This window comes from Salvia hispanica, chromosome 3 (assembly GCF_023119035.1).
Source record: "Salvia hispanica cultivar TCC Black 2014 chromosome 3, UniMelb_Shisp_WGS_1.0, whole genome shotgun sequence".
Taxonomy (NCBI): domain Eukaryota; kingdom Viridiplantae; phylum Streptophyta; class Magnoliopsida; order Lamiales; family Lamiaceae; genus Salvia; species Salvia hispanica.
In genome coordinates this window covers 47,176,999-47,197,935 of record NC_062967.1, presented here as the reverse complement: position 1 = coordinate 47,197,935, position 20,937 = coordinate 47,176,999, and the positions used below count along the sequence as shown (strand labels likewise).

General features: G+C 37.3%; 2 protein-coding genes across 8 annotated transcripts; one reads left to right on the top strand and one right to left on the bottom strand.

Annotated features, from left to right (window-relative positions):
* The first annotated feature begins 93 nt into the window (after nucleotides 1-93).
* On the top strand, nucleotides 94-15,017 carry LOC125213675 (MAP3K epsilon protein kinase 1-like). Of its 4 annotated transcripts, XM_048114341.1 has the most exons (24): nucleotides 98-344; nucleotides 446-580; nucleotides 743-763; nucleotides 1,608-1,681; nucleotides 1,770-1,860; nucleotides 1,944-2,027; nucleotides 2,360-2,461; nucleotides 3,987-4,118; nucleotides 4,351-4,422; nucleotides 5,217-5,320; nucleotides 6,018-6,102; nucleotides 6,253-6,642; nucleotides 7,040-7,360; nucleotides 7,446-7,490; nucleotides 8,109-8,288; nucleotides 8,405-8,488; nucleotides 9,420-9,511; nucleotides 9,595-9,678; nucleotides 10,818-11,677; nucleotides 11,941-12,329; nucleotides 12,416-12,550; nucleotides 13,150-13,556; nucleotides 14,335-14,449; nucleotides 14,765-15,017. In XM_048114341.1, exons 1-24 carry the CDS (start codon nucleotides 285-287, stop codon nucleotides 14,939-14,941), a joined length of 4,239 nt encoding a protein of 1,412 aa, XP_047970298.1. In that variant the 5' UTR covers nucleotides 98-284; the 3' UTR covers nucleotides 14,942-15,017. The 4 variants fall into 4 exon arrangements, with proteins under 4 accessions (XP_047970300.1, XP_047970301.1, XP_047970298.1 ...); XM_048114343.1 differs by lacking the exons at nucleotides 13,150-13,556; nucleotides 14,335-14,449; nucleotides 14,765-15,017 and adding an exon at nucleotides 12,797-13,076 and having other exon boundaries at nucleotides 94-344; XM_048114344.1 differs by lacking the exons at nucleotides 13,150-13,556; nucleotides 14,335-14,449; nucleotides 14,765-15,017 and adding an exon at nucleotides 12,734-12,806 and having other exon boundaries at nucleotides 94-344.
* A 392-nt stretch (nucleotides 15,018-15,409) lies between these two features.
* LOC125215569 (nucleolin 1-like) lies at nucleotides 15,410-20,442 on the bottom strand. Of its 4 annotated transcripts, none has more exons than XM_048117025.1 (11): nucleotides 20,301-20,442; nucleotides 20,061-20,209; nucleotides 19,518-19,845; nucleotides 19,348-19,415; nucleotides 18,992-19,083; nucleotides 18,797-18,914; nucleotides 18,606-18,697; nucleotides 18,428-18,521; nucleotides 18,249-18,337; nucleotides 15,896-17,268; nucleotides 15,410-15,611 (listed from the first exon to the last, which is right to left on the bottom strand). In XM_048117025.1, the coding sequence occupies exons 1-11, from the start codon at nucleotides 20,323-20,325 to the stop codon at nucleotides 15,556-15,558; spliced, it is 2,484 nt and encodes an 827-aa protein (XP_047972982.1). In that variant the 5' UTR covers nucleotides 20,326-20,442; the 3' UTR covers nucleotides 15,410-15,555. The 4 variants fall into 4 exon arrangements, with proteins under 4 accessions (XP_047972982.1, XP_047972981.1, XP_047972983.1 ...); XM_048117024.1 differs by having other exon boundaries at nucleotides 19,348-19,541; nucleotides 19,602-19,845; XM_048117026.1 differs by having other exon boundaries at nucleotides 19,602-19,845.
* Nucleotides 20,443-20,937: the final 495 nt, after the last annotated feature.

The following is a 20,937-nucleotide window of genomic DNA, read 5'->3' as shown; positions in this document are numbered from 1 at the left end:
TACAATGAAAATGACTAATTAGCCCCCCACCCATTACCAATAGACAAATTTGCCCTTTCATTTGCCTGTTAATTGGTGTGTTAAAAAAACTCAGAAATGAATACACGATCATCTCCATCTGTCCTCCGCCGCGGAACTGAACGGCAGAGAGTCGTCTGAGAACACTCCGCTGCCAACTGTTTTCATCAATTTGTCGCGGATTTATATTCTCTTTGTTACGTATCTTTGAATGGAGGCATAATTTTCCGCGAATTAGGGCTCCATTGTAGTTGGAACTCTCGGAGATGGCGCGGCAAATGGCGACTTCCGCTTTCCACAAATCAAAAACCCTTGACAACAAATATGTAAGCTGTTACAATCTCTCTTGAGCTCAATTTTGTGATGAATGCTTTTGTTATTCTACTGTAAGTGATGGATATTTTTTCTGGATTAATTCTGAATTTAGATGCTTGGAGATGAGATCGGCAAAGGGGCTTATGGAAGAGTCTACAAGGGTTTGGATTTGGAAAATGGAGATTTTGTTGCAATCAAGCAAGTTTCCCTCGAGAACATTGCTCAGGAGGATCTCAACATCATTATGGTCTGAGTTATCCTTTTCAATTTCACAAACTGTTTAGTTAATGTGGCTAAAACTTGGTCTTTTTTTATCCCTCGATTGTGACTTCCATGAATTCGGACTCTTTGCTGATTTTCTTTTCAATTGCATGACGTCGTTTTCCATCTGCTGGTACAAACATGACAGCAAGAGATCGATCTGCTTAAGGTAAACTTAATACGCATATTCTTCTTATTCTTCAACTTCTTTTTTCAACCTTCCTGGTAAAATAAAGTGCAATCAGTCACATCAATTAACTTTTATTTTAGTGCGTGCATGCTGCCGCTCTTTAGCTTATGTACGGAGTATGTTTTAGGTCCAACCCGGAATGCATGTTTCTCAAGCCATTTGCTTAGAAATGACTGTTATGTTAACGCTCTAATGTTTGATTGCTTTTGTGGTTTACCCCTGACAGACATGATTCCTCAGAATGCATGCACGCAAAAGTTGATTTTCTGACTTGTTAATGATATGGTTACTATGCAAGTTGCAATGTAGCAAATTAGTTATTATGTAACTTTTCAGCTCTCGGATGTGAAAATTAGAAAGCAACAAGTATTGCTACCATTTAGCAGCGTTTGGATGTAATTACCCATCTCGAGAGCTTACTTCAAACTACGAATTCAGTATGATTCTAGAGAAGACAAAGCCCTAGGAAATTGGGAGGGAAAATGGCAGTTTTGACTAAAATAATTAGAGTGGGAAAGTCATATTTTCAACGGTTACACAAATTTATAAAATTTAAATCTGAAATACTGAAAATTAATATCATTAGTTAGTTCTCTTAAAGTAGATTGATATGAGATTAAATAACTAATCAGCAATAAGTTGATTGATAGGGTTGAGGCAATGGCCGTAGTGCCTAAAGGACGCTATGGATAGTACTAGAGTGTGCTTCCTCACATTCACATCTTTTTTCGTTGTTTATGCTACAATTTTTTTAAAAAAATAGATCACATGCTGTGTCATTGACTCCTGCTTGCATTCTTTGATTCTGGCCTTCCTCTTCCAGAATCTGAATCATAAGAATATTGTGAAATATCTTGGATCTTTGAAGACAAAATCTCATCTTCACATTATACTTGAGTAAGTCCATATTCAGACATATATTTCTCCAACTTATAAATTTCTAGCCACAATTTTTCATGATCTACTAGTTATTTTTTTCTCAAAGGTATGTGGAGAACGGATCTCTTGCAAATATAATAAAGCCAAACAAATTTGGGCCTTTTCCAGAGTCATTGGTGGCTGTTTACATAGCTCAGGTTTCATGACAAATCTCATCCTTTATCAGCCGTTTTTATTTTAATGTATCGGTCTAAAAAATATATCGGTATGTTGTAACCAGGTATTAGAAGGATTGGTCTACCTGCACGAACAAGGTGTGATTCATCGTGATATCAAGGGGGCAAATATCCTGACAACAAAAGAGGTACACCGAATCTTGCTATAATTGTTTTGTCACTTATTCTGCTCAGATTTTTTGATACTGATATGCCTTTCCCTATGCTGCTTTGGTAATGTGATTAGCTGTTAGCCTGTTATTAGGGGATTTTTTTGTTTGATTGATACAAATTAATGGCTGTCGGCTTTTGCCTTTTTTTTCTTCTTTGATTCTTGTGACTTTTGTGTCTTTGTTTGCTATAAAAGGTGCTTATACTTTGATTCAAATATTTTAGTAGTATCCTCCCCCTGGATGATATTTTAACATTAAAACGGATGCATGCTGAACTTGTATTTTCTTGATCTAACTTAAAATTTCAGGGCCTTGTCAAACTTGCAGATTTTGGGGTTGCTACAAAACTTACTGAAGCAGATGTTAATACTCATTCTGTTGTTGGAACGCCTTATTGGATGGCCCCTGAGGTATACTAATATCTTTCTTGGCATTTGGGATTTAGTTTCTATTTTTTTCCTTAATGAATTTCTTAATTTTTTCTTTACTAATTTCTGCTAGTTTATTATATGTACATCAGTCATGTAATTCACTGTACAAGCTCTTATAATAGGAGTAAGTTATGTACCCCTTCGTCCCATAATAGATGGCACACTTGGGTAATGTCATGGGATTTTAGGAGATGTTGTTTTGTGTGTTTAGTGGAGAGAGAAAATAGTATATTTATATTAATGTGAGAGAAAACTTTTTCCAAAAAAGAAAATGTGACATCTTTTATGGGACAAACTGAAAAGGAAAGTGTGACATCTATTATGGGAGGCTTGTGAGCTAATAGTAAGTGCCTACAGATTCACTTTGTGAAATCTTACCATATGGATTCCTATCGTGGTATCATACGGCTTGCCAACTGTGGGCCAAATTTAACTATATATCTAGACTGAACTAAAAAATGACAGTATATCTGGGCTTTAAATTTGGGTCAGTTCGATAGAGAGTTGGTCCAACCCGTTCAGAAAAAGTCCAACCTCTTGAAGGGTTTGAAGGAGTGTGTTGGCAAATGAAAGAAAAATATATGCATATCCCACATCGGTGTAAAGAGGGAACTGAAACCACTATATAAGCCTCATTTCATGGGCACTCCTCTTATCATCAATTGGTTTTAGGATGGGACCCTATGGATTTCTATCAAGAACCTTTTCTACCCAAGCACCAACATGCCGTTTCTGATCAAAGAAAATCCTAGACAAGCTCTTTTGTAATTGTATGACCTCTTTTATTTGCAAGACCATGCAGAACTAGGATCCCGCAAACATACTAGAAAGACAATATTAATGTCTGAATAAGAATTAATTAAGAAAACCCAGGAAAAGCCCGACACTAGGTCAGAGAATCTCGTTGCTTCGCCCTCCTCTGGTGAACACAATGCTCCCTTATGGAAGCTTCGGAAATATCACCTATGGAACTATGGGTTAGCCAATCTTATTATAGGAAAAGGGAAAATGGGTGAGCTTTACGAATTGGATCAGCGAGAGGGTTATATCACATTATCACATAACAATGTTAGTATTACCAATAATTCTGATCAAGTGGAAAACTAACTGAGCCTGCCAAAGGTAAACGTGAAGTATGATTTTACTAATGTAGAACATTCGTTAATAGTCGTAGTATAAAGGTGAAAACTGAAAACAGGATAAGCTCCTCCTCAATTTATGAGTGTTCAATCTTTTCTGCTTGATAATTGGTAGTAATATGTTTTGGTTGAATAATTGCTCTGAGAATGCTATCTTTTTTTTCCAATAAATACCTCAACATACTTACTGTCTTTCTGATAAATTTTTTTTTTTGCCAATGACTGTCGAAATACATTGGTAAGCTAGACCCATAAAGGTTTTGTACTAAACTAGTATATGTGTGTGGCTGTGTGCATATTTTCACAGTTTCTGGAATCGATGCATGATAAATAAGGACACCTTTTGCCTTCTTTGCCAATTTCAGGTCATTGAAATGTCAGGAGTTTGTGCTGCATCTGACATTTGGAGTGTAGGCTGCACTGTAATTGAACTTCTTACATGTATTCCACCGTACTTTGATCTGCAGCCAATGCCCGCCCTCTTTAGGATTGTGCAGGTAGGTTAGGTAGCAGCAGTATACTTGTTCTTCTCGAATTCTTTTTATGTTGAAGTTCATGGTTTCTGGTCAGCTCTTAGTTATTTTTATCTATTCTCCTTCCCGTCCTAACTTGCAATCACCCTATTACTAATTACAAATTACAACAGTAATGGCGAAAGTTTACATGGACTCGTTTAGCAGCTCTGTTACTGTTGCTTCACTGAAGTTGGTACTTCATTTCTTGTTTCAGGATGAACATCCTCCAATTCCAGATAGTCTATCCCCAGCTATTACAGATTTCCTGCGTCAATGCTTTAAAAAGGTCAGCTGGAAATCACTTTATATTTGAAATTTAGCCTTCTCCGCTTATCTGTTTGTTTGCTTGAGGCCAAGTTCTTACAGTCTTAAGTAAGACAATGGTCCTTAATTTTTTCTGTTTAGATGTTTCTTATTTGGGGACTTTAATATATCTGATGTCCCCATAATTCCAGCAAATGCAATACATGACCTGTTGTGAGTTAAATTTGAAAAAGCTAATGAGAGTCTTGGTTGAGTATATTCAGCTAATGATGTGTAGGGTTTTGTCTTTTAATGATTATATTGACCTCTGGACATAGAGATTATTGTTTCTCCATGTGACTCGTCACTTGCAAATCCTTTCTGAATTCTTTCTTTCCTAATGATTCTTCCCCTCTGGTTTTCTTTCTTTAAATCTAGCTGGAAGGTTTCTGTACATAGGAAGCTTCTTTTTGTGGTTGTTGTTGTTTGGTTAAGCTGCCTACTCATGATGTGCTACAAAGGTTTTTAGATATTTTCCTCTCCCGGTCTCCCGTACCTGGCACACTTTGCCAAGAAGCCTCTCTTAAGGGTCTAGATCATCACTTTTGTACTGTTTTGATTTCTTCCATTAATATCGGTAGACCGTTATTCCACGTAACTAATGTCGGTAGACCGATTCTTCTAAAACTAGTGATTGCTGCTCTTCAAACATATAAAGTGATCTCTTGTGCTCCATTGCTATTTAAATTAGTGCTATTTGCTTATTATGTCTATAATGTTACTACCGAATCATGTTTGTTCCATTTTAATTACTCTGACATCTAGTTTGACATTCAGGATGCTGGACAGAGGCCTGATGCAAAGACATTACTTTCACACCCTTGGATTAAAAACTCAAGGCGTGCCCTACAGAATACTCTTCGTCATAGTGGAACCTTGAGGTAGTCCGTACTGCTTCTCTCTTTGTTCCTCAGTATAAGCATCAATATGATAATTGAGTTAGCTCAATGGAATTGTAATAGTACATGCATACTTGCGTCCACTAGTTCATCCTTGGGATATAGTCTTTCCAGCCAGATTGACTTGGGTTTATTTGTTGTCTTTGAGTCTTCAGTAATTGATTCTGATGAATTTGGTTAATAAGTGTGATTCTCAGAATAGTGTCTAAAATGTTATTGATGTGCTGTTTAAACTGTTTTGCACGGTATGAAATGAATAGTTTCTCTTTTCATGTAGTATGTCACTTGATCTACAATCTCAGAACATTGGCCTTAATGCCTAATAGTTCATATCATGACCTTAGTATTAGAATTTGTTGGGAGACTTTATGGTTTATTTGGCTGACCTGATTCTGATTTTCTAACGCACGAGTGCAAGAGATTCATTATATTGTTGTATCTATGGACTTAGGGCCTATAATATAGTGCTTGTGAGAAGTCTTTTGTCTCTCTCACTCTTCTTCTGCTACGAGTTTGTGGTTCAGTTCAAGTACATCATTTCTTTACATTAGTGCTCTTCACTGAAATAACTGCAAGCCTTGTTTTCTGTATTCTTATTTCTATTCTGTTGAATTTGTCATTGATCTCTTGACTGTTGAGAAGATGCAGATTTAAAGCATAAATGGTGCAATCTATGCAGGAACATTGAGGAAGTTGGAACTGGGGGTGCTGGTATAAGTAGCAGTGAGCAAGGGCATAATATTGAAACCTATTCTGCTGAGAAAGTAAAGTGATTGTCTTTTGTGTTTTGTGGCTTGATTTGCCTCTTATTGTTTGAACATCTGAGTACTTCATCCTCTTTTCAGGTTTTGCTTGATCTGAAGATGATGCTTTAACTGATATAATTATATATTAAAACCATGTTTTCCGTTCAGGATAAAACTGAGATGTCATCCTCAGGGACTTCAGTTGTTAGCAAGTCTTACGAGGATGATAGCTCAAAAACTAATCTTACTGAGGAAAGGACAGATAACCTTGAAAAAGATACTATTTCAGATCAAGTTCCAACATTTATTATCCATGAGAAATCACCCATTGAGACCAGCTCAAGCACACTTTTGGATAGTCATGAGTCAGAGATCGAAGACCAGAGTTCTAATCTAAATCAGCAGGACGAAGTGCTGATAAATGGTGAGGCAGAAGCTGCCGAGTCTACAAACAGAACTGTTGTTGGCAGAAAAGTTGAAAAAAAAGGAAGTGCAGTTGGTATCATTCATGCAAAATTTAATTTTGGTCAAAAGAACCACGAACCTAGCCCAAGGAAGGTAATTCTGACATTTGGATCCTTTGCGCCTTCCTATTAAACATATACTGTTATCTTTTTCTTTCTTGAAGATTCATATTTAATTGTATTTTCTTCTCGTTTGAGTTTCTACTAAATTACTTATATGCGGTACATGAGACTGAAAATTTGTTGTATTTGTCTGCTTGCTATGGAGTAATTGTCTGTCTGGCAATTCAATTCCACTTATTTCTTTAGCCACGACAACTTGAAAATGAATGTTCAACACTGTCCTCAGTCATGATTAAATTTAGCCTTCCCTAGGTAAATTTTGTCAGCAATGCCAATTTACTGTGGTTATTTATGCATTTATGTGCTATATACAGTAACTATTTTACATGTCTAATAGATCTAATCTGTTCTGGTTGCTGCCTGTATAGGGTGTTGAAGAACCACTGACTTCTGGAGGCAATGAACTTAGTAAATTTAGTGATTCTCCACGCGATGCTTCTTTGGATGATTTATTTCACCCCTTGGATAGTTTGGAGGACCAGGTAGCTGAAGCCTCTACTTCTGCATCCTCTTCAAAAGTAATCCAAGGAAATGCTGTATCTGAAGGTGGAAAGACTGATCTGGCAACAAAGTTAAGGGCTACAATTGCTCGGAAACAAATGGAGAATGAATCTGTTCAGGCTAGTGGTGACCTACTTCGCTTAATGATGGGTGTTTTAAAGGAAGATGTAATTGATATTGATTCTCTGGTACGATTGACAATATAAAATGGAATTCACTTTCTAATTTGAATTCCTCTAGTTTTTTTTCTCTTATGCTTGGCATGCTTGTCAGGTATTTGAAGATAAATTGCCTGCAGAAAATCTTTTTCACCTTCAGGTACATCTATTTTATTGCTGAGTTACTTTCAATGTGTATTCTATGGGTTCTCTTCTTATCCAAGTTTATGTCAACATTGTGTTGGCTACAGCCTACAAGGTTGTCCTGATTATTTGTTGACTGGTACTGCTTGGTGGTGGCTTACTAGAAACGACCACTGGGTTAAGGGAGAGAGACTTCGTTTGAGCTCAGTTTCACTGGATAAACTTTTTCTCCTATTCATATTTTATTTTCCTATTTTTAGTCATTAGTCTACTTAAATATATCTACATAATGCATCATATATGCTAATGATTATTGCTACTATTTTCTCTGGTATTGATGAAAGAGATTTGATGGATGTTTTCTCCAGTCTATTAGAAGTATTATGTTTTCTAACTCAGCCACTTACGAAATTCCTTTACTGCTTCTTGGAGTCTATGCCTCACGTATCTCTTGAGAAATTTCCACACGTTGTCTTGCTTAATGATCTATTTGTTAGATATGGTATTATTTGTATATAGATCTTAGTTGTGTTGTGGCCAAATTTCACATGTTTTTCAAATTTTGTTGTGATTCTGTTCTTCTGTGCAGAAATAGATGCAACTTTTTAACCCTCATGTGGTTTCTCTTGCACAGGCTGTTGAATTCAGCAAATTGGTATCTTTGCTGAGGCCAGATGAACCAGAAGATGTGATAGTATCTTCTTGTCAGAAGTTGACCTCTTTCTTTCATCAGCGACCAGACCAGAAGATTGTTTTCATTACACAACATGGTTTGCTCCCACTAATGGAACTGCTTGAGGTTCCAAGACCCCGCGTATGTAACTAGCACGAAGTTTAATAAATTTTGTTACCTTGTTACTAATGGAATTGCTCCCACTAATGGAACTGCTTGAGGTTCCAACATGGCTGATCAGTTTCTTCCCATTTCAGGTTATATGCTCAGTTCTACAAGTACTGAATCAAATAATTAAAGATAACACTGAATTTCAGGAGAATGCTTGTCTAGTGGGTCTTGTAAGTGTTCTACAAATCTAATTGCTTCTCTCTTTCTGTATGTGTGGGTTAAAGTTGAAGAGATTTTAAACAATGTAATCCCAGGAATATGTAATGTTTAGGTTCACTAATGGTGCCCAATATATTTTGTACAAAGTTTCTGATTTAAAATTAAATACCAACTCATTTTGTCCATGTAAGATGGCTTCACTCTATGATTTTAAACTTTTGATTTACTTAGGATGACTGTTAAATATTATGATTATTATATTAAGAGATCATCTTCCTGTATATAAATAATTATAAAATACTCGAGAAGAAATTGACTTTTAGATAGGGTCTCGCTGTACATGAAAGCTAGAATTTCTTAGTTTTTCACTTTATTCTTAGTTTAGATTCTTCTTTCTGATACTCCATCCTTCCAATAAAAATATGTGCACTTTCCATTTTCGTCCGTCCCATAAAAATATGGGCATTTCCATTTATGGAAAGTTATCCCAATTTATTACCCCTATACATCCAAGTTATTTACAACTTATACCACCACTAACACACTAATAATAATGGGGTCCCAACTATCCACTAACACTACTTTAACCACCCTTCTCCTCCTCTCCCTTACTTTACCAATTTTGTCTTAATTCTCGTGCCAAATCATATGCCCATATTTTTATGGGACGGAGGAGTATGACTTCTTTGTAAGTATGATTGTGTTGCCGAAAACTCACCGCAATTTTTGTCAAGCTACTTACTTATTTAAGACTGGTTAAGCTGTTTATAGAAATCACTTGATCTCTTGCTCTGGTGGCATACTCTGGATTAGGGTTTTGGATTGTAACTTGCTTGATCCCCTTCCAGAGAAAGGAGAATCACAGAAATAAAGTGTGTTATAGAGCTTGCATTGGTATTGCTGGTTACAGTAAAATGCGCTTATATATAAAAAACGTTCCAGATTCCCATTGTGATGAGCTTTGCTGTACATGATCGTCCACGGGAGGTGCGCATGGAAGCAGCGTTTTTTTTCCAACAGCTCTGCCAATCAAGGTTACATGTTATCTCCTGATTGTTATTCTCTTGACCTATTCTTCTGCTTTGATGTGTGATATTTAAACTTCTGTTTCCTCCAGCTCCTTGACATTGCAAATGTTTATTGCTTGTCGTGGCATACCTATCTTGGTGGGCTTTCTAGAGGCTGATTATGCGAAGTACAGGTAAGTTTACATAGATGTTTCGCAATTTACCAAGACTTAAAATGGATATTTAATTACCAAGAGTTTTATCTAGTTCAGAAATTGGATTCAGATCCTTGTACTTTAATGTGTGTTTCAATATGTTGATGTACACTTTCTTTTGTTTAATTGGTTCCTATACTTCTATATTTTATCTAACAGGGTCCTCTGATGGACTTTTGAAATATAATAATGCCATAAAACAAGGGATTGCTGTAACAAATTTCTGAAATATCAGGAATTATTACAGTGCATGAACACTATCTGCAGCAAGAACCTTACTCACCACACAAGATAATAATAAATAGTACTCCCTCCATCCCTTAATATATTATGAACTATTTCCTTTTTAGTCTGGCCCAAAATTATGAACTCTCTAATTTAGAAAACTCTTTTCTCTCTAATCTAATGAGGTGGGACCATTCTCCACCAACAATACACCAACCACTTTTTCTTTCTATCTCTCTCTTAATTTACCAATTGTGTATTAAAATTCGCGCCCCTTTAAAAGTTCATGTTTTAAAGGGGCGGAGGGAATAAATATACAGTTAGAAAAATTTGACTGCGTGTCATCTGTTGCCAAACATTTGTGGTACTGGCATATTATTTGTGTACTGATGACATGATATGCACTTATGTAGCAAAACTCCAACTACAAATCTGGACATAAAAATATTTTAGTTTTATCCATTGTTTCCATTTCTAAAGGGAAAAAATGTGCCCCCCTCCAAGGCTCAGTTATATGTTGCACCTTCTAAATTGGCCAGTCTTGGTAGTTTGCACCTTAAAACATTCTAAATCGTTAATTTGTAATAACATCAAATTTCATCCCGAATCACATTTCGCTGAAAGTAGAAGAGTGCTTTTGTAGAAAGACATTTATAGTTCAATTGCTTTCTCTTTCACCAGAATTAGAAATTTAATCAAATTTGGATAATTTAACTTTATTTCATCTAGACTGGCTATTGGGTATTACAGCCACTCTTGTCACTTGTAGGTGTATCGTATTAAATCATTCTTTGTGACTATCCATATTTCTGAGTCACTATATAATTGTGACATAGGAACTTGTTTTGGTTTACCTATTGGCATGCTAATTACCTTTGTTACCTCAATTCCAGGGTAATGGTTCATATGGCTATTGATGGCATGTGGCAAGTTTTTAAGCTTCAAAAGTCAACCTCTAGAAATGATTTTTGTCGTATAGCTGCCAAGAATGGGATACTACTCAGACTTATTAACACTCTTTATAGTTTGAATGAGGCAACCCGTCTAGCTTCTATAGCTTCTGGTGGTGGGTTTGCTCCAGACGGTTTAAGTTCACGACCAAGATCTGATGCACAGGATTCTAACAGTCCATTGACACGAATAGATTCTGTATTTTATGGGAATGACCTGCCTGATCACCTTAAAGTTAAGCCTGGAGATCATATTTTACAAACTGGAACACTAGAACCTTTGCGATTATCTGCATCACATTCTCCTGACTCGAGAGTTAAGGCTTCAGATGCTGATAGGCCTCAATCCAGTATTTCTAAATTGGAGGCTAGTGGTGCTTCAAGAGTAACAGATCCTGCATCCTTGGACAGATTATCCAATTCTGTAAAAAAGGACCACCTTCCAACTAGAGACGAGGAAAGTGTAGACAGGTTGAAGAATGAGCCTTCTAGAGCCGAATTTGACCTAAAGCAGCAAAGAGGAGCCAATGTAACAGGTGGAAGAATATCCATGGATAGGGCTCCAAAATCCATGGATGCCACCACAAATGGATCATCTGCTCACACTGGTAGTCAGCAAGAGAATATTCGACCCCTTTTGAGTTTGTTGGATAAAGAACCTCCATCACGGCATTTCTCCGGGCAGCTTGAGTACGTGAAACATCTTACAGGGATGGAGAAACATGATAGTAATTTGCCTCTTTTACATGGATCAACTGACAAGAAAACAAATGGTCTTGACTTTTTGATGGCTGAATTTGCAGGTGGGCAATATCTGCTCATTTCACATAGTTGCCTTGAGAGTCAATCTCTGAGTTACTCTTTTTAATATCCAACACAAGTCCCACAAGTACATGCCTAAAGGACATTTTAGAAATTTTCAGTTTTGATTCTTGTGATAATTGAGTCTTGGACGTATTGCTTTGCAGTTTTACATTGTGAATGGTCATTTAGCCGTTTTAGCTTATTTTCAGTACGAGTCGTAAGTGCTAAATTATGATCCTAATAGTTTCTAGTTTTTTCCCAGAGGTCTCTGGCAAAGGAAGGGAAAATTCTAACGTGGATTCATTGCCTAGAAGTTCACCTAAAGCAGCTAATAAGAAACATGGACCTCTGACATCAAATGGGGGATCTGTTGTCGCTTCTGGACTTGCATCACAGAGAGCATCTGGTGTGCTATCTGGTTCAGGAGTTTTGAATGCCAGACCAGGGAGTGCGGCATCTTCCGGACTACTTACCCATATGGTCTCACCATGGAATGTTGATGTAGCTCGGGAGTATCTGGAAAAGGTGGCAGACCTTCTATTTGAATTTGCTTCAGCAGACACAGCAGTAAAATCTTATATGTGTAGCCAAAGTCTGCTTAGTCGTCTCTTCCAAATGTTCAATAAGATAGAACCCCCGATTCTTCTTAAGGTATAGCAAAAGTTTCTCTTTTCTCAGCGTTGCTCTGGGTTTGTACTGTTTCTGGCCAAAGGTTCTTATAATCATGTTCGTTTCAGCTGTTGAAGTGTATAAACCATCTATCGACGGACCCACATTGCTTAGAACATCTTCAACGAGCTGATGCTATCAAGTATTTAATCCCAAATCTTGATCTCAGAGAAGGTTCCCTTGTGTCACAAATACATCATGAGGTGATACATTATTTTCATTCTCTTACTTACATTTACTATAGTGATTATATTCTGCCCTCTTACTAGCTCGTGTGAATGGCTACTCTGTATAAATTAAATTAATTAGTTAGTTGCTGTAGTATAGGCAATGAGTGCTATTACTTTTAGTATTTCTGTATATAATTACCCAAGAATCCAATATAGGCTGCAGAGCCTGCATTTGCGCAAGTTCCTGTATGAGTTCATTACTTAGTGGATGTATGGCAGACTGATACAGGTATCCAGCAATTGTCCCTGAGCTAAATGAGCACCAATAGAATAAAATTTGTCGGATGACGAGAAAGAGACAGATCTGATAAAATTTCTAGTCCGTCTGTACAATTAAAATATATTTCTTGAGAGGCTTGAACGTGAATGTAGTTAGAGTTATAGGTGGTGTCTTGGGGTTTAACTGGTAAAAACTCAATTTGATTCAGTACACACAGTTGACCAAATACTAAACTGTATGATTCTAGTATCTTTGACACTGAGCTCTTAATGTTGTTAACTATTTTATCTTTCCTACTGTATACTTAAATCTTTCTCATTAGACATTGTCTGTCTTCTTTCATTTGCTGAAGGTCCTTAATGCACTATTCAACCTATGTAAGATAAATAAGAGGAGACAGGAACAGGCTGCAGAAAATGGAATCATTCCCCACTTACTGCATTTCATCATGTCAGATTCTCCTCTAAGACAGTATGCTTTGCCTTTGCTATGTGATATGGCTCATGCATCAAGAAATTCGAGGGAACAGTTGCGAGCCCATGGAGGACTGGATGTATATCTGAGCCTTCTTGAAGATAATATCTGGTCGGTGACTTCACTAGATTCTATTGCTGTTTGCTTGGCCCACGACAATGAGAATAAGAAAGTAGAGCAAGCTTTGCTCAAAAAGGATGCCATCCAGAAATTGGTTAAGTTCTTCCAGTGCTGTCCGGAACAACACTTCTTGCACATATTAGAACCATTCTTGAAAATTATCACGTATGTCTATCCTGATATCTGTTATCTTATGTATTTTATATCTCATGTTCCCTCATGCATGATTATATTGTTATTACAGATATAATCGTTAGCTTCGTTTGAATATGCTAATTGATGCATAACTTCTCAAGGAGTTAATTTTCTGGAATTAGCTATGGAAAACAATTACAGGAGAATTACTAGCATTTATTTCCTTCTCTAATTTGATACTAGGCTGAAATAAAAATGCATTTTGTAGAAAATACGAATAGATTAAGGGAAGAGAGAATGAATTAGTATTGTATTGGCGAGTAACGAATTGTACATAGAAGTGGGGTACATTTGTTCCATTTGCATCTGAAATACTGCAGAAGTGTCATTGGCCTTTCCAGAAATTTTTTTAGTATCATCTACAAGTCCAATTTATGCATGTGCAATTCGTACCCACTTTTCATGACCACCGAAATTTATTCTTGTTTACTTCGAAAGTGTTCGGCTTGACCCACTTCCTCCAGAATTTAGGTCAACCCACTTTTATACTGCTGTAATCAGACTTAACTTCAACCATGGATCTCAAACCAAACTAACATTCTTTGAATTATATAATGAGAACAGTTAACGTGATGTAGGTTGTAGCCTTCCTGTCTGGGGAATAGGATATATATTTGATATGGGGAAGTGGTTTAGTTTCCATATATTCACACCTTCTGTTGATTTGCTACTCATTAGCAAGTGGGGTCTAGTGACAATTTTCATCACTGCCTCTATTCAGTGCATCTCACAATGGTTTATGATGCAGGAAATCTTCTCGAATAAATACTACTCTGGCAGTTAATGGACTGACACCACTGCTAATCTTGAGACTTGATCATCCAGATGCAATAGCTCGTCTGAATTTGCTTAAGTTAATAAAGGTACGCGACTTATATTCCATATTGTGCTATGTCAAGAAAAATCAGTCTTCAGTCAAACTGAATGACCTTGAATCTAACTTTAAGTGCTTTATTATTTTACTAGTAGGTGTTGCAGGGGAATTTGTGTAAAACTATATTTGCTAATTTACAATTTATATGAGACAGCACTCTCACACTACCACATAATGTACACAGTGGCTATCATGGAGAAAATGTTACTCCTGTTTAGCATGTTCCTCTGCTCTCATTTATCTACAGAAATCGAATGAGTATCTCTATTTAGGTTCATATTGTACTGTTTTGATGCTGCCGCAGGCTGTATATGAGCACCACCCGCGTCCCAAGCAACTGATTGTGGAGAATGATCTGCCTCAGAAGCTTAAGAATTTGATTGAGGAGAGGAGAGATGGACAGAGTTCTGGGGGCCAAGTTTTGGTTAAACAAATGGCCACTTCACTCCTTAAAGCACTACATATCAATACCGTTTTGTAATGTAAATTTTCTTTATTTAATTTTTCCGCTTGTAAAGTTTCACATCTTATTGCCAATCCAAGTTTTGCTTTGTTTCTTTTCTTGTCTTATCCTTTGGTGTTTTGGATAATTTTTATTTTTCATGCCCATCAAAGCTTTTGTAATTATTTTACTATGCAAACAAAACTGATGTAGCAACGCAATTGTAATCGTATCTAATATTAGTGTATTTTAATTATCCTCTTGTATCATGTACAAAATGTGAAATACTACCACCTTTTGGATCAATTTTTCAATATAGCTCATATTATTGTCTTTAGTTTGATGAACTCATATTGCCGAAACACATTGCTGATGCAACAGCTTACAAAGAAAAGTGTGCCACACTTTGACAAACGAGCTAAGTCTCGAGTTTCATTTGCCACATTGAAATTTTAAAATTAAAATTATTAAATATTTTAATGTATTTATCATTTTCTTACGACAAAATGGAGAACAAGTTATAGTTTGATTATGTATGATCGGTTTGCCATATTTTCAAAAGACCACATTGTTGGTACAAAACATATGTTGGATGATTCGTGGTATAAATCTAAGCCAATAGTAAGACCACACCTACCTGATATACATGAATTCTAGTTTATCATCTTATCCCCGACCTCGCCTTCATTATTGAGTGACGTATTATTTCCTGCACAAAAATATTATTGCTCACTAAATATCATATAGAAAATAAAGCAGTGAAAGAAACCATCAAATCACTTAGTTCCATATGCATTCTCTTAACAAAGAAGCTTAATTCGTGACTGATACAAATTGTGTAGCATGTCATTTATAAAAACAGCCTAGTGAAACTAGTTATGGCCTTGCATCACCGGAAACAGAACACGTATGTAGATAGAATTATGAAAGAAATATTTTCATTTTGAGAAAATGAAACAGAGAATGTGGATAGAGGAAAAGTATGTGTCATACCTATAGCAGCTTCAGGTGAAGCAATACTTGGATCGGTTGGAGTCCCTTGTCCCCCGCCACCACCTCCAATGCAAACACCACTTCCACCAACTTCATTACTTTCAGTAAAGCTGCCCAGAATACCTCTTCCATTCGATTCCGGCCAAACACCTCTTCCCCTGGAGTTGCTCCAACCACCACTTCTTCCACTAGAGGCCCCCCAATCACCTCTTCCTCTGGAGTTGCTCCAACCACCTCTTTCACTGGAATTACCCCAAACACCTCTTCCACTGTAGCCACGAGAAGCACCTCTTTCATTCGAGCTGCCCCACAAACCTCTTCCACAGGAGCCGCGCGAAGCACCTCCTTCACTGGAGCCACCCCACAAACCTCTTCCCCTGGAGCCGCGCGAAGGACCTCTTTCACTGGAGTCGCCCCACAAACCTCTTCCACTGGAGCCGTGCGAAGCACCTCTGTCACTGGAGTCGCCCCACAAACCTCTTCCACTGGAGCCGCGCGAAGCACCTCTTTCACTGGAGCCTCCCCACCACAAACCTCTTCCACTGGAGCCGCGCAATGCTCCTCTTGCACTAGAGTCTCCCCAAACACCTCTTTCACTGGAGCTGCGTGAAGCACCTGTGGCATTGGAATTTCCCAAAACACCTCTATCACTGGAGTTTCCCCAAGCACCTCCTCCACTGGAGTTGCTCCAAACACCTCTATCACTGGAGTCTCGCCAAGCACCTCTTCCACTGGAGTTGTGTGAAGCACCCATGGCACTGGAGTTGCCCCAAACACCTCTACCACTGGAGTCTGCCCAAGAACCTCCTCCACTGGAATTCCCACAACCACCTCTTCCATTGGAGTTCCCCCAACCTCTTCCATTTGAGACCCCCCAATCACGTCTTCTTCCACTGGTGTCGGACGAAGCACCTCTGCCATTGAAGACTCGGGAGTTCCCCCAAGTACCTCTTCCATTGGAATCTCCCCAAACACCCCTTCCACTGGACTCACATGAAGGACCTCTTACGTTGGAGCCGCGAGTAGTATATCTTCCATTGGAGTGCCCCCAAACACTTCTTCCACTGGAGTGGCTTGAAGCACCTCTTCCATTCAACTGCCCCCCAAAACCAGCTCCAGACCAAGCACCAGTCTCACGAATGCCACTTCTTCCTCTGAAGTCCTGTAAACCACTTCTTCCGCCAAAGTTGTTCCAACCATGCCTCCCACCAATCCTCTCACTCTCACAGCATCTGCTACTGCCAACGCTATTTTGACTATCGCCTCTAGGCCTTGCCTCTATCACAGACATGATGCCCTCTCTAAATTCAGATCCATGCAATGCTAATGCTCTGATAAAAGCATCCCTTTCCTTGAACTCTATATATGCAATGCTGTGAACAGACAAGGGAATACATTAATCAGTGGCATATACAACAGTGAAATTGAATAACAGAAGGCACTATACAAAAAAATTGTTAGAGTTCTATAGGTTAAAATCTTATTAGTGGCGTCACTAAATTGTTTGGATGACCTTAATCCAAGGATATGTAAACAAGTAGTATCACCTAAATAAGTGTGAAATCCCACTGTCTGAAAGAATGAACTCTGAAGCAATCATCTTTTCACGAAAAAGGTAAATAAAAAGAGAACCAAATAATAGGCCAATGCTGTTAATCTGGCAGGTTTTGGCAGCAAATGTTGATAAGATGACTATAACTGGCTATTTAAGGAAATTTATTTATTTCCATCCTATTATATTGTTGAAAGCTTATAATTATCTAAGCCTTGTAATAAGCAAAAAAATGATAGAATAAGTAGATATCCTTTTTTATGGGTGTGGTAGAAACATTGAAGAGGAATATCGGGTGTATGTTGACAAAGATAGAGCTAAACTAAATGGGCCAGTCACCCTATAGCAGTTGGTGCAATCATAGTGCCAAGAAAAAATGAACAGAAGCAGGAGGATGTTACTTGCAACGATCCCCTCTTTTAAGGGTGTAGAATGCCAAAGGTTATGTTTCAGTTACACAGCCAAATCAGGTACACGTCTAAATTACCCTAGAAAGAGGGGCCATTGAAAAGTGGTTGAATAGTTTAAGGCTTTCTAGATCTTTGCTTCAAGTGATATTATCTGCCAAGCATGCAAGTCAGATAAGAAATGTTTGTGACTTTGTGTAGGGGTCACACAATTAACAGGGACTGGCTTTGGTGGTGATAAAACCATAAAAAAGCCAACTTAAATCAACTACTTAAACAATTATTTACAGAGACGTCCTCAATCTATATGAATCTATGATTATTTTAGGGATTCAAAAACTAATAAAAAAGTGAGCTTGCAATTTTGCAGTAATGAGGAGAAGGAGATACAAACCCTCTAGCACAACCATCTTGATCTTTTGGAACAGAAACTTTTGAAACCTCACCACAAGAACTGAAATGCTCTTCCAGAGATTTCATGATCTGAAGCCATCAACTTGTTAAATTAATTAAAAAGATTTGAAAAGGCACAGGGGAGATAAACACACGGTGAAAAGAACATGTAACACAAACCTCATGTTGACATTTAGATTTACTAAATCCACGGACAAATACTGTTCGCCCCTGAGCATTTCCTCCCTTCTGAAAAGACTCTGTTCCTTGACAACTAGAAGAATTAAAAAAAAATTATACTCAAAGCTATATAATAAAATACTACAGGCACATAAACCACTGAAAAATTTGTCCATACCCATTGTATCGGGTAACCGATCCTCTTTCCTTCAAAAAATCAAGTCTTACACGACGTCGCAGCAACTCTTTCCCATTCAACTCGTGAAGAGCCTATAACTTATAAGTATACAAATGAGAACTGACAGCTAATAGAACAAAGGTAAGAGTGTGAATATCAAATTGATTCTTAAGTGTGACATGAAAAGTTACCTTTTCTGCTGCTTCTGCAGAAGCAAATTCAACATAACCATAGCCTTTAAATGTTTCATCGGAGTTCATGGCAAAGCGAATATGAACAACTTCTCCAGCAGCTTTGAAGAAATTCTCGCTGAAAAATTACAGAAGTTTCATGAAAAAGAAAACATACCAGTTACAATCGAAGATTTTAAGAAAAGATAACCGTACAGGTCCTCTTGCTCAACGGAGAAGGATAGATTCCCAACATACAAAGTTTTTCTGCCACTTGTCTGCTCTGTGGGAGTGGTAGGGGTCTGGAGCTGCATAATGTTAGAAATCAATATGAAGGGGATCGTGAACTGAGTTCTAAATATATTTATCCAGGTGACATTTGGAGCGTCTCTAAGTAAGAACTTCATATCAGAAAGTAGGCTTAATTTCCCACTGATGTACCCCACATAACTCACTTACCTTTGGATCTATACAACGTGAAAATTATTTTCAACATGCTTCATGTGCAGTATGTTGTAGGCAAAGAAATGCTTGACTGAGAAATAGAAACAAGCCTAGGATTATGACCTTACATCATCGTCTGAGCTACTGGTTTCATCATCTAATTCCAGTTCCTGATTAGTCATATCTTCATCCTGAGCTGTATCAACATTATCATCATTGTTAGTCTCATGAGCAGAGTCAAATTCATAAATCTTCGAATTATCTTTCTCCTCGACAGAAACCAGTGAGTCCATTGTACTCGGTGGTGGAGAAGATAAGTTGCCTGTGGTAACATCCCCATTCAGAAAGGCTGCATTTTCGTAGGAAATGACAAAATCCTTACTTGATTCTTCCTTATTCTTTTGGAGATCTGTGGTGTCATTCTTACTTAACGATATAGCTGCAGGGACATCCTCACACAAACTGGTTTCACCCCGAAAGCAAGAGTCAACGTCATAATTTGGTTCATCTATCTCAAAGGCAGCAGCTATATGCCCCTCCTCAGCTGAGACAGTGTCTTCGTCCAAAACATTAATTTTTTCTTCTAACACTGAAACTATGTGCACATCCACTCCAGATACTTTACCCTGGAAAAAAGAGAATATGAAATAAACTTAGTTTACTTGCTACGAGAAGAACTCACCCGGTTCATGGTTGAAGGAATACATAATTAGCCATTAAACAGAGATTTTGTGTAAACAAATTATCTAAGAGATAAGCAATGTATGGTAGGCCATGAAGGTGAATATATTGACAAGTGAAAACACACGTAAATTTGACAACTGATAAGAATGACATAAACCTCGATACAGTGCTGGGGCTTGGAACAACAATCATCTGCCAGGGAGTAGGTATCGACTTTTTTTTGAATTTCTATGGTCTCAGTCACATTTTCCGCTAGCTTCTGCTTCTTAGCACTCACCAATTCCGCCTCAATGGCTCTCTTCCGTACTGAACATTAAAAATTTAAAGCAAAGCAGATTTTAAGGATCGCAAATAGGAATTAGCCAGGAAAACAGAAGGAAATGGGGAAGGGATAAACCTTTTTCCGGAGAAGATAAATCCATATAAATCACATATAAAAGCGAATCAAATTAAGGAAGAAATGTTGATGGATCTTCTTCCCTTTCAGAATTTGACAGTAGCAGTGCCGAATGCAAAACCCTTGGCGAATGGGATTTAGCCGTTTCTTGTTAATTTCAGAGGACAAATAGCACATTAAATATTAAATTATCTTTATATTCATTCAAATATATTCATAAAAAATATGAATTACCACAGATTTAGCATAGAGACTAGACCCAAAAATGGGATGGTTTTTACTTTTTAGAGTAATTTGGGTAAAATTCGTAAAATTTTTATTTTTCTTTTTTTTCTTAAATTTTATTTTATAATCTAAATTCATGATTTTTGACTGTTTTGTTATTTTTTTGACCAATAATTTGATCAAATTAAAATAATGGACTAAACATTTAGTAATATTTTCTGTTTTTCCTTATATTTTCATTTTTTTAATTACGTACATGAACTTTGAATTTTTATTTTTTATTTTTCTCTACAAATAATTTCAATCAAATTAAAGATGTTTTGTCTTTTGCTCTAATTTAACTATTTTATAAATGGTATTAAGTTTTAACTTATTTTGTAGATAACAACTCTTTTGTGAATTAGTACATTGG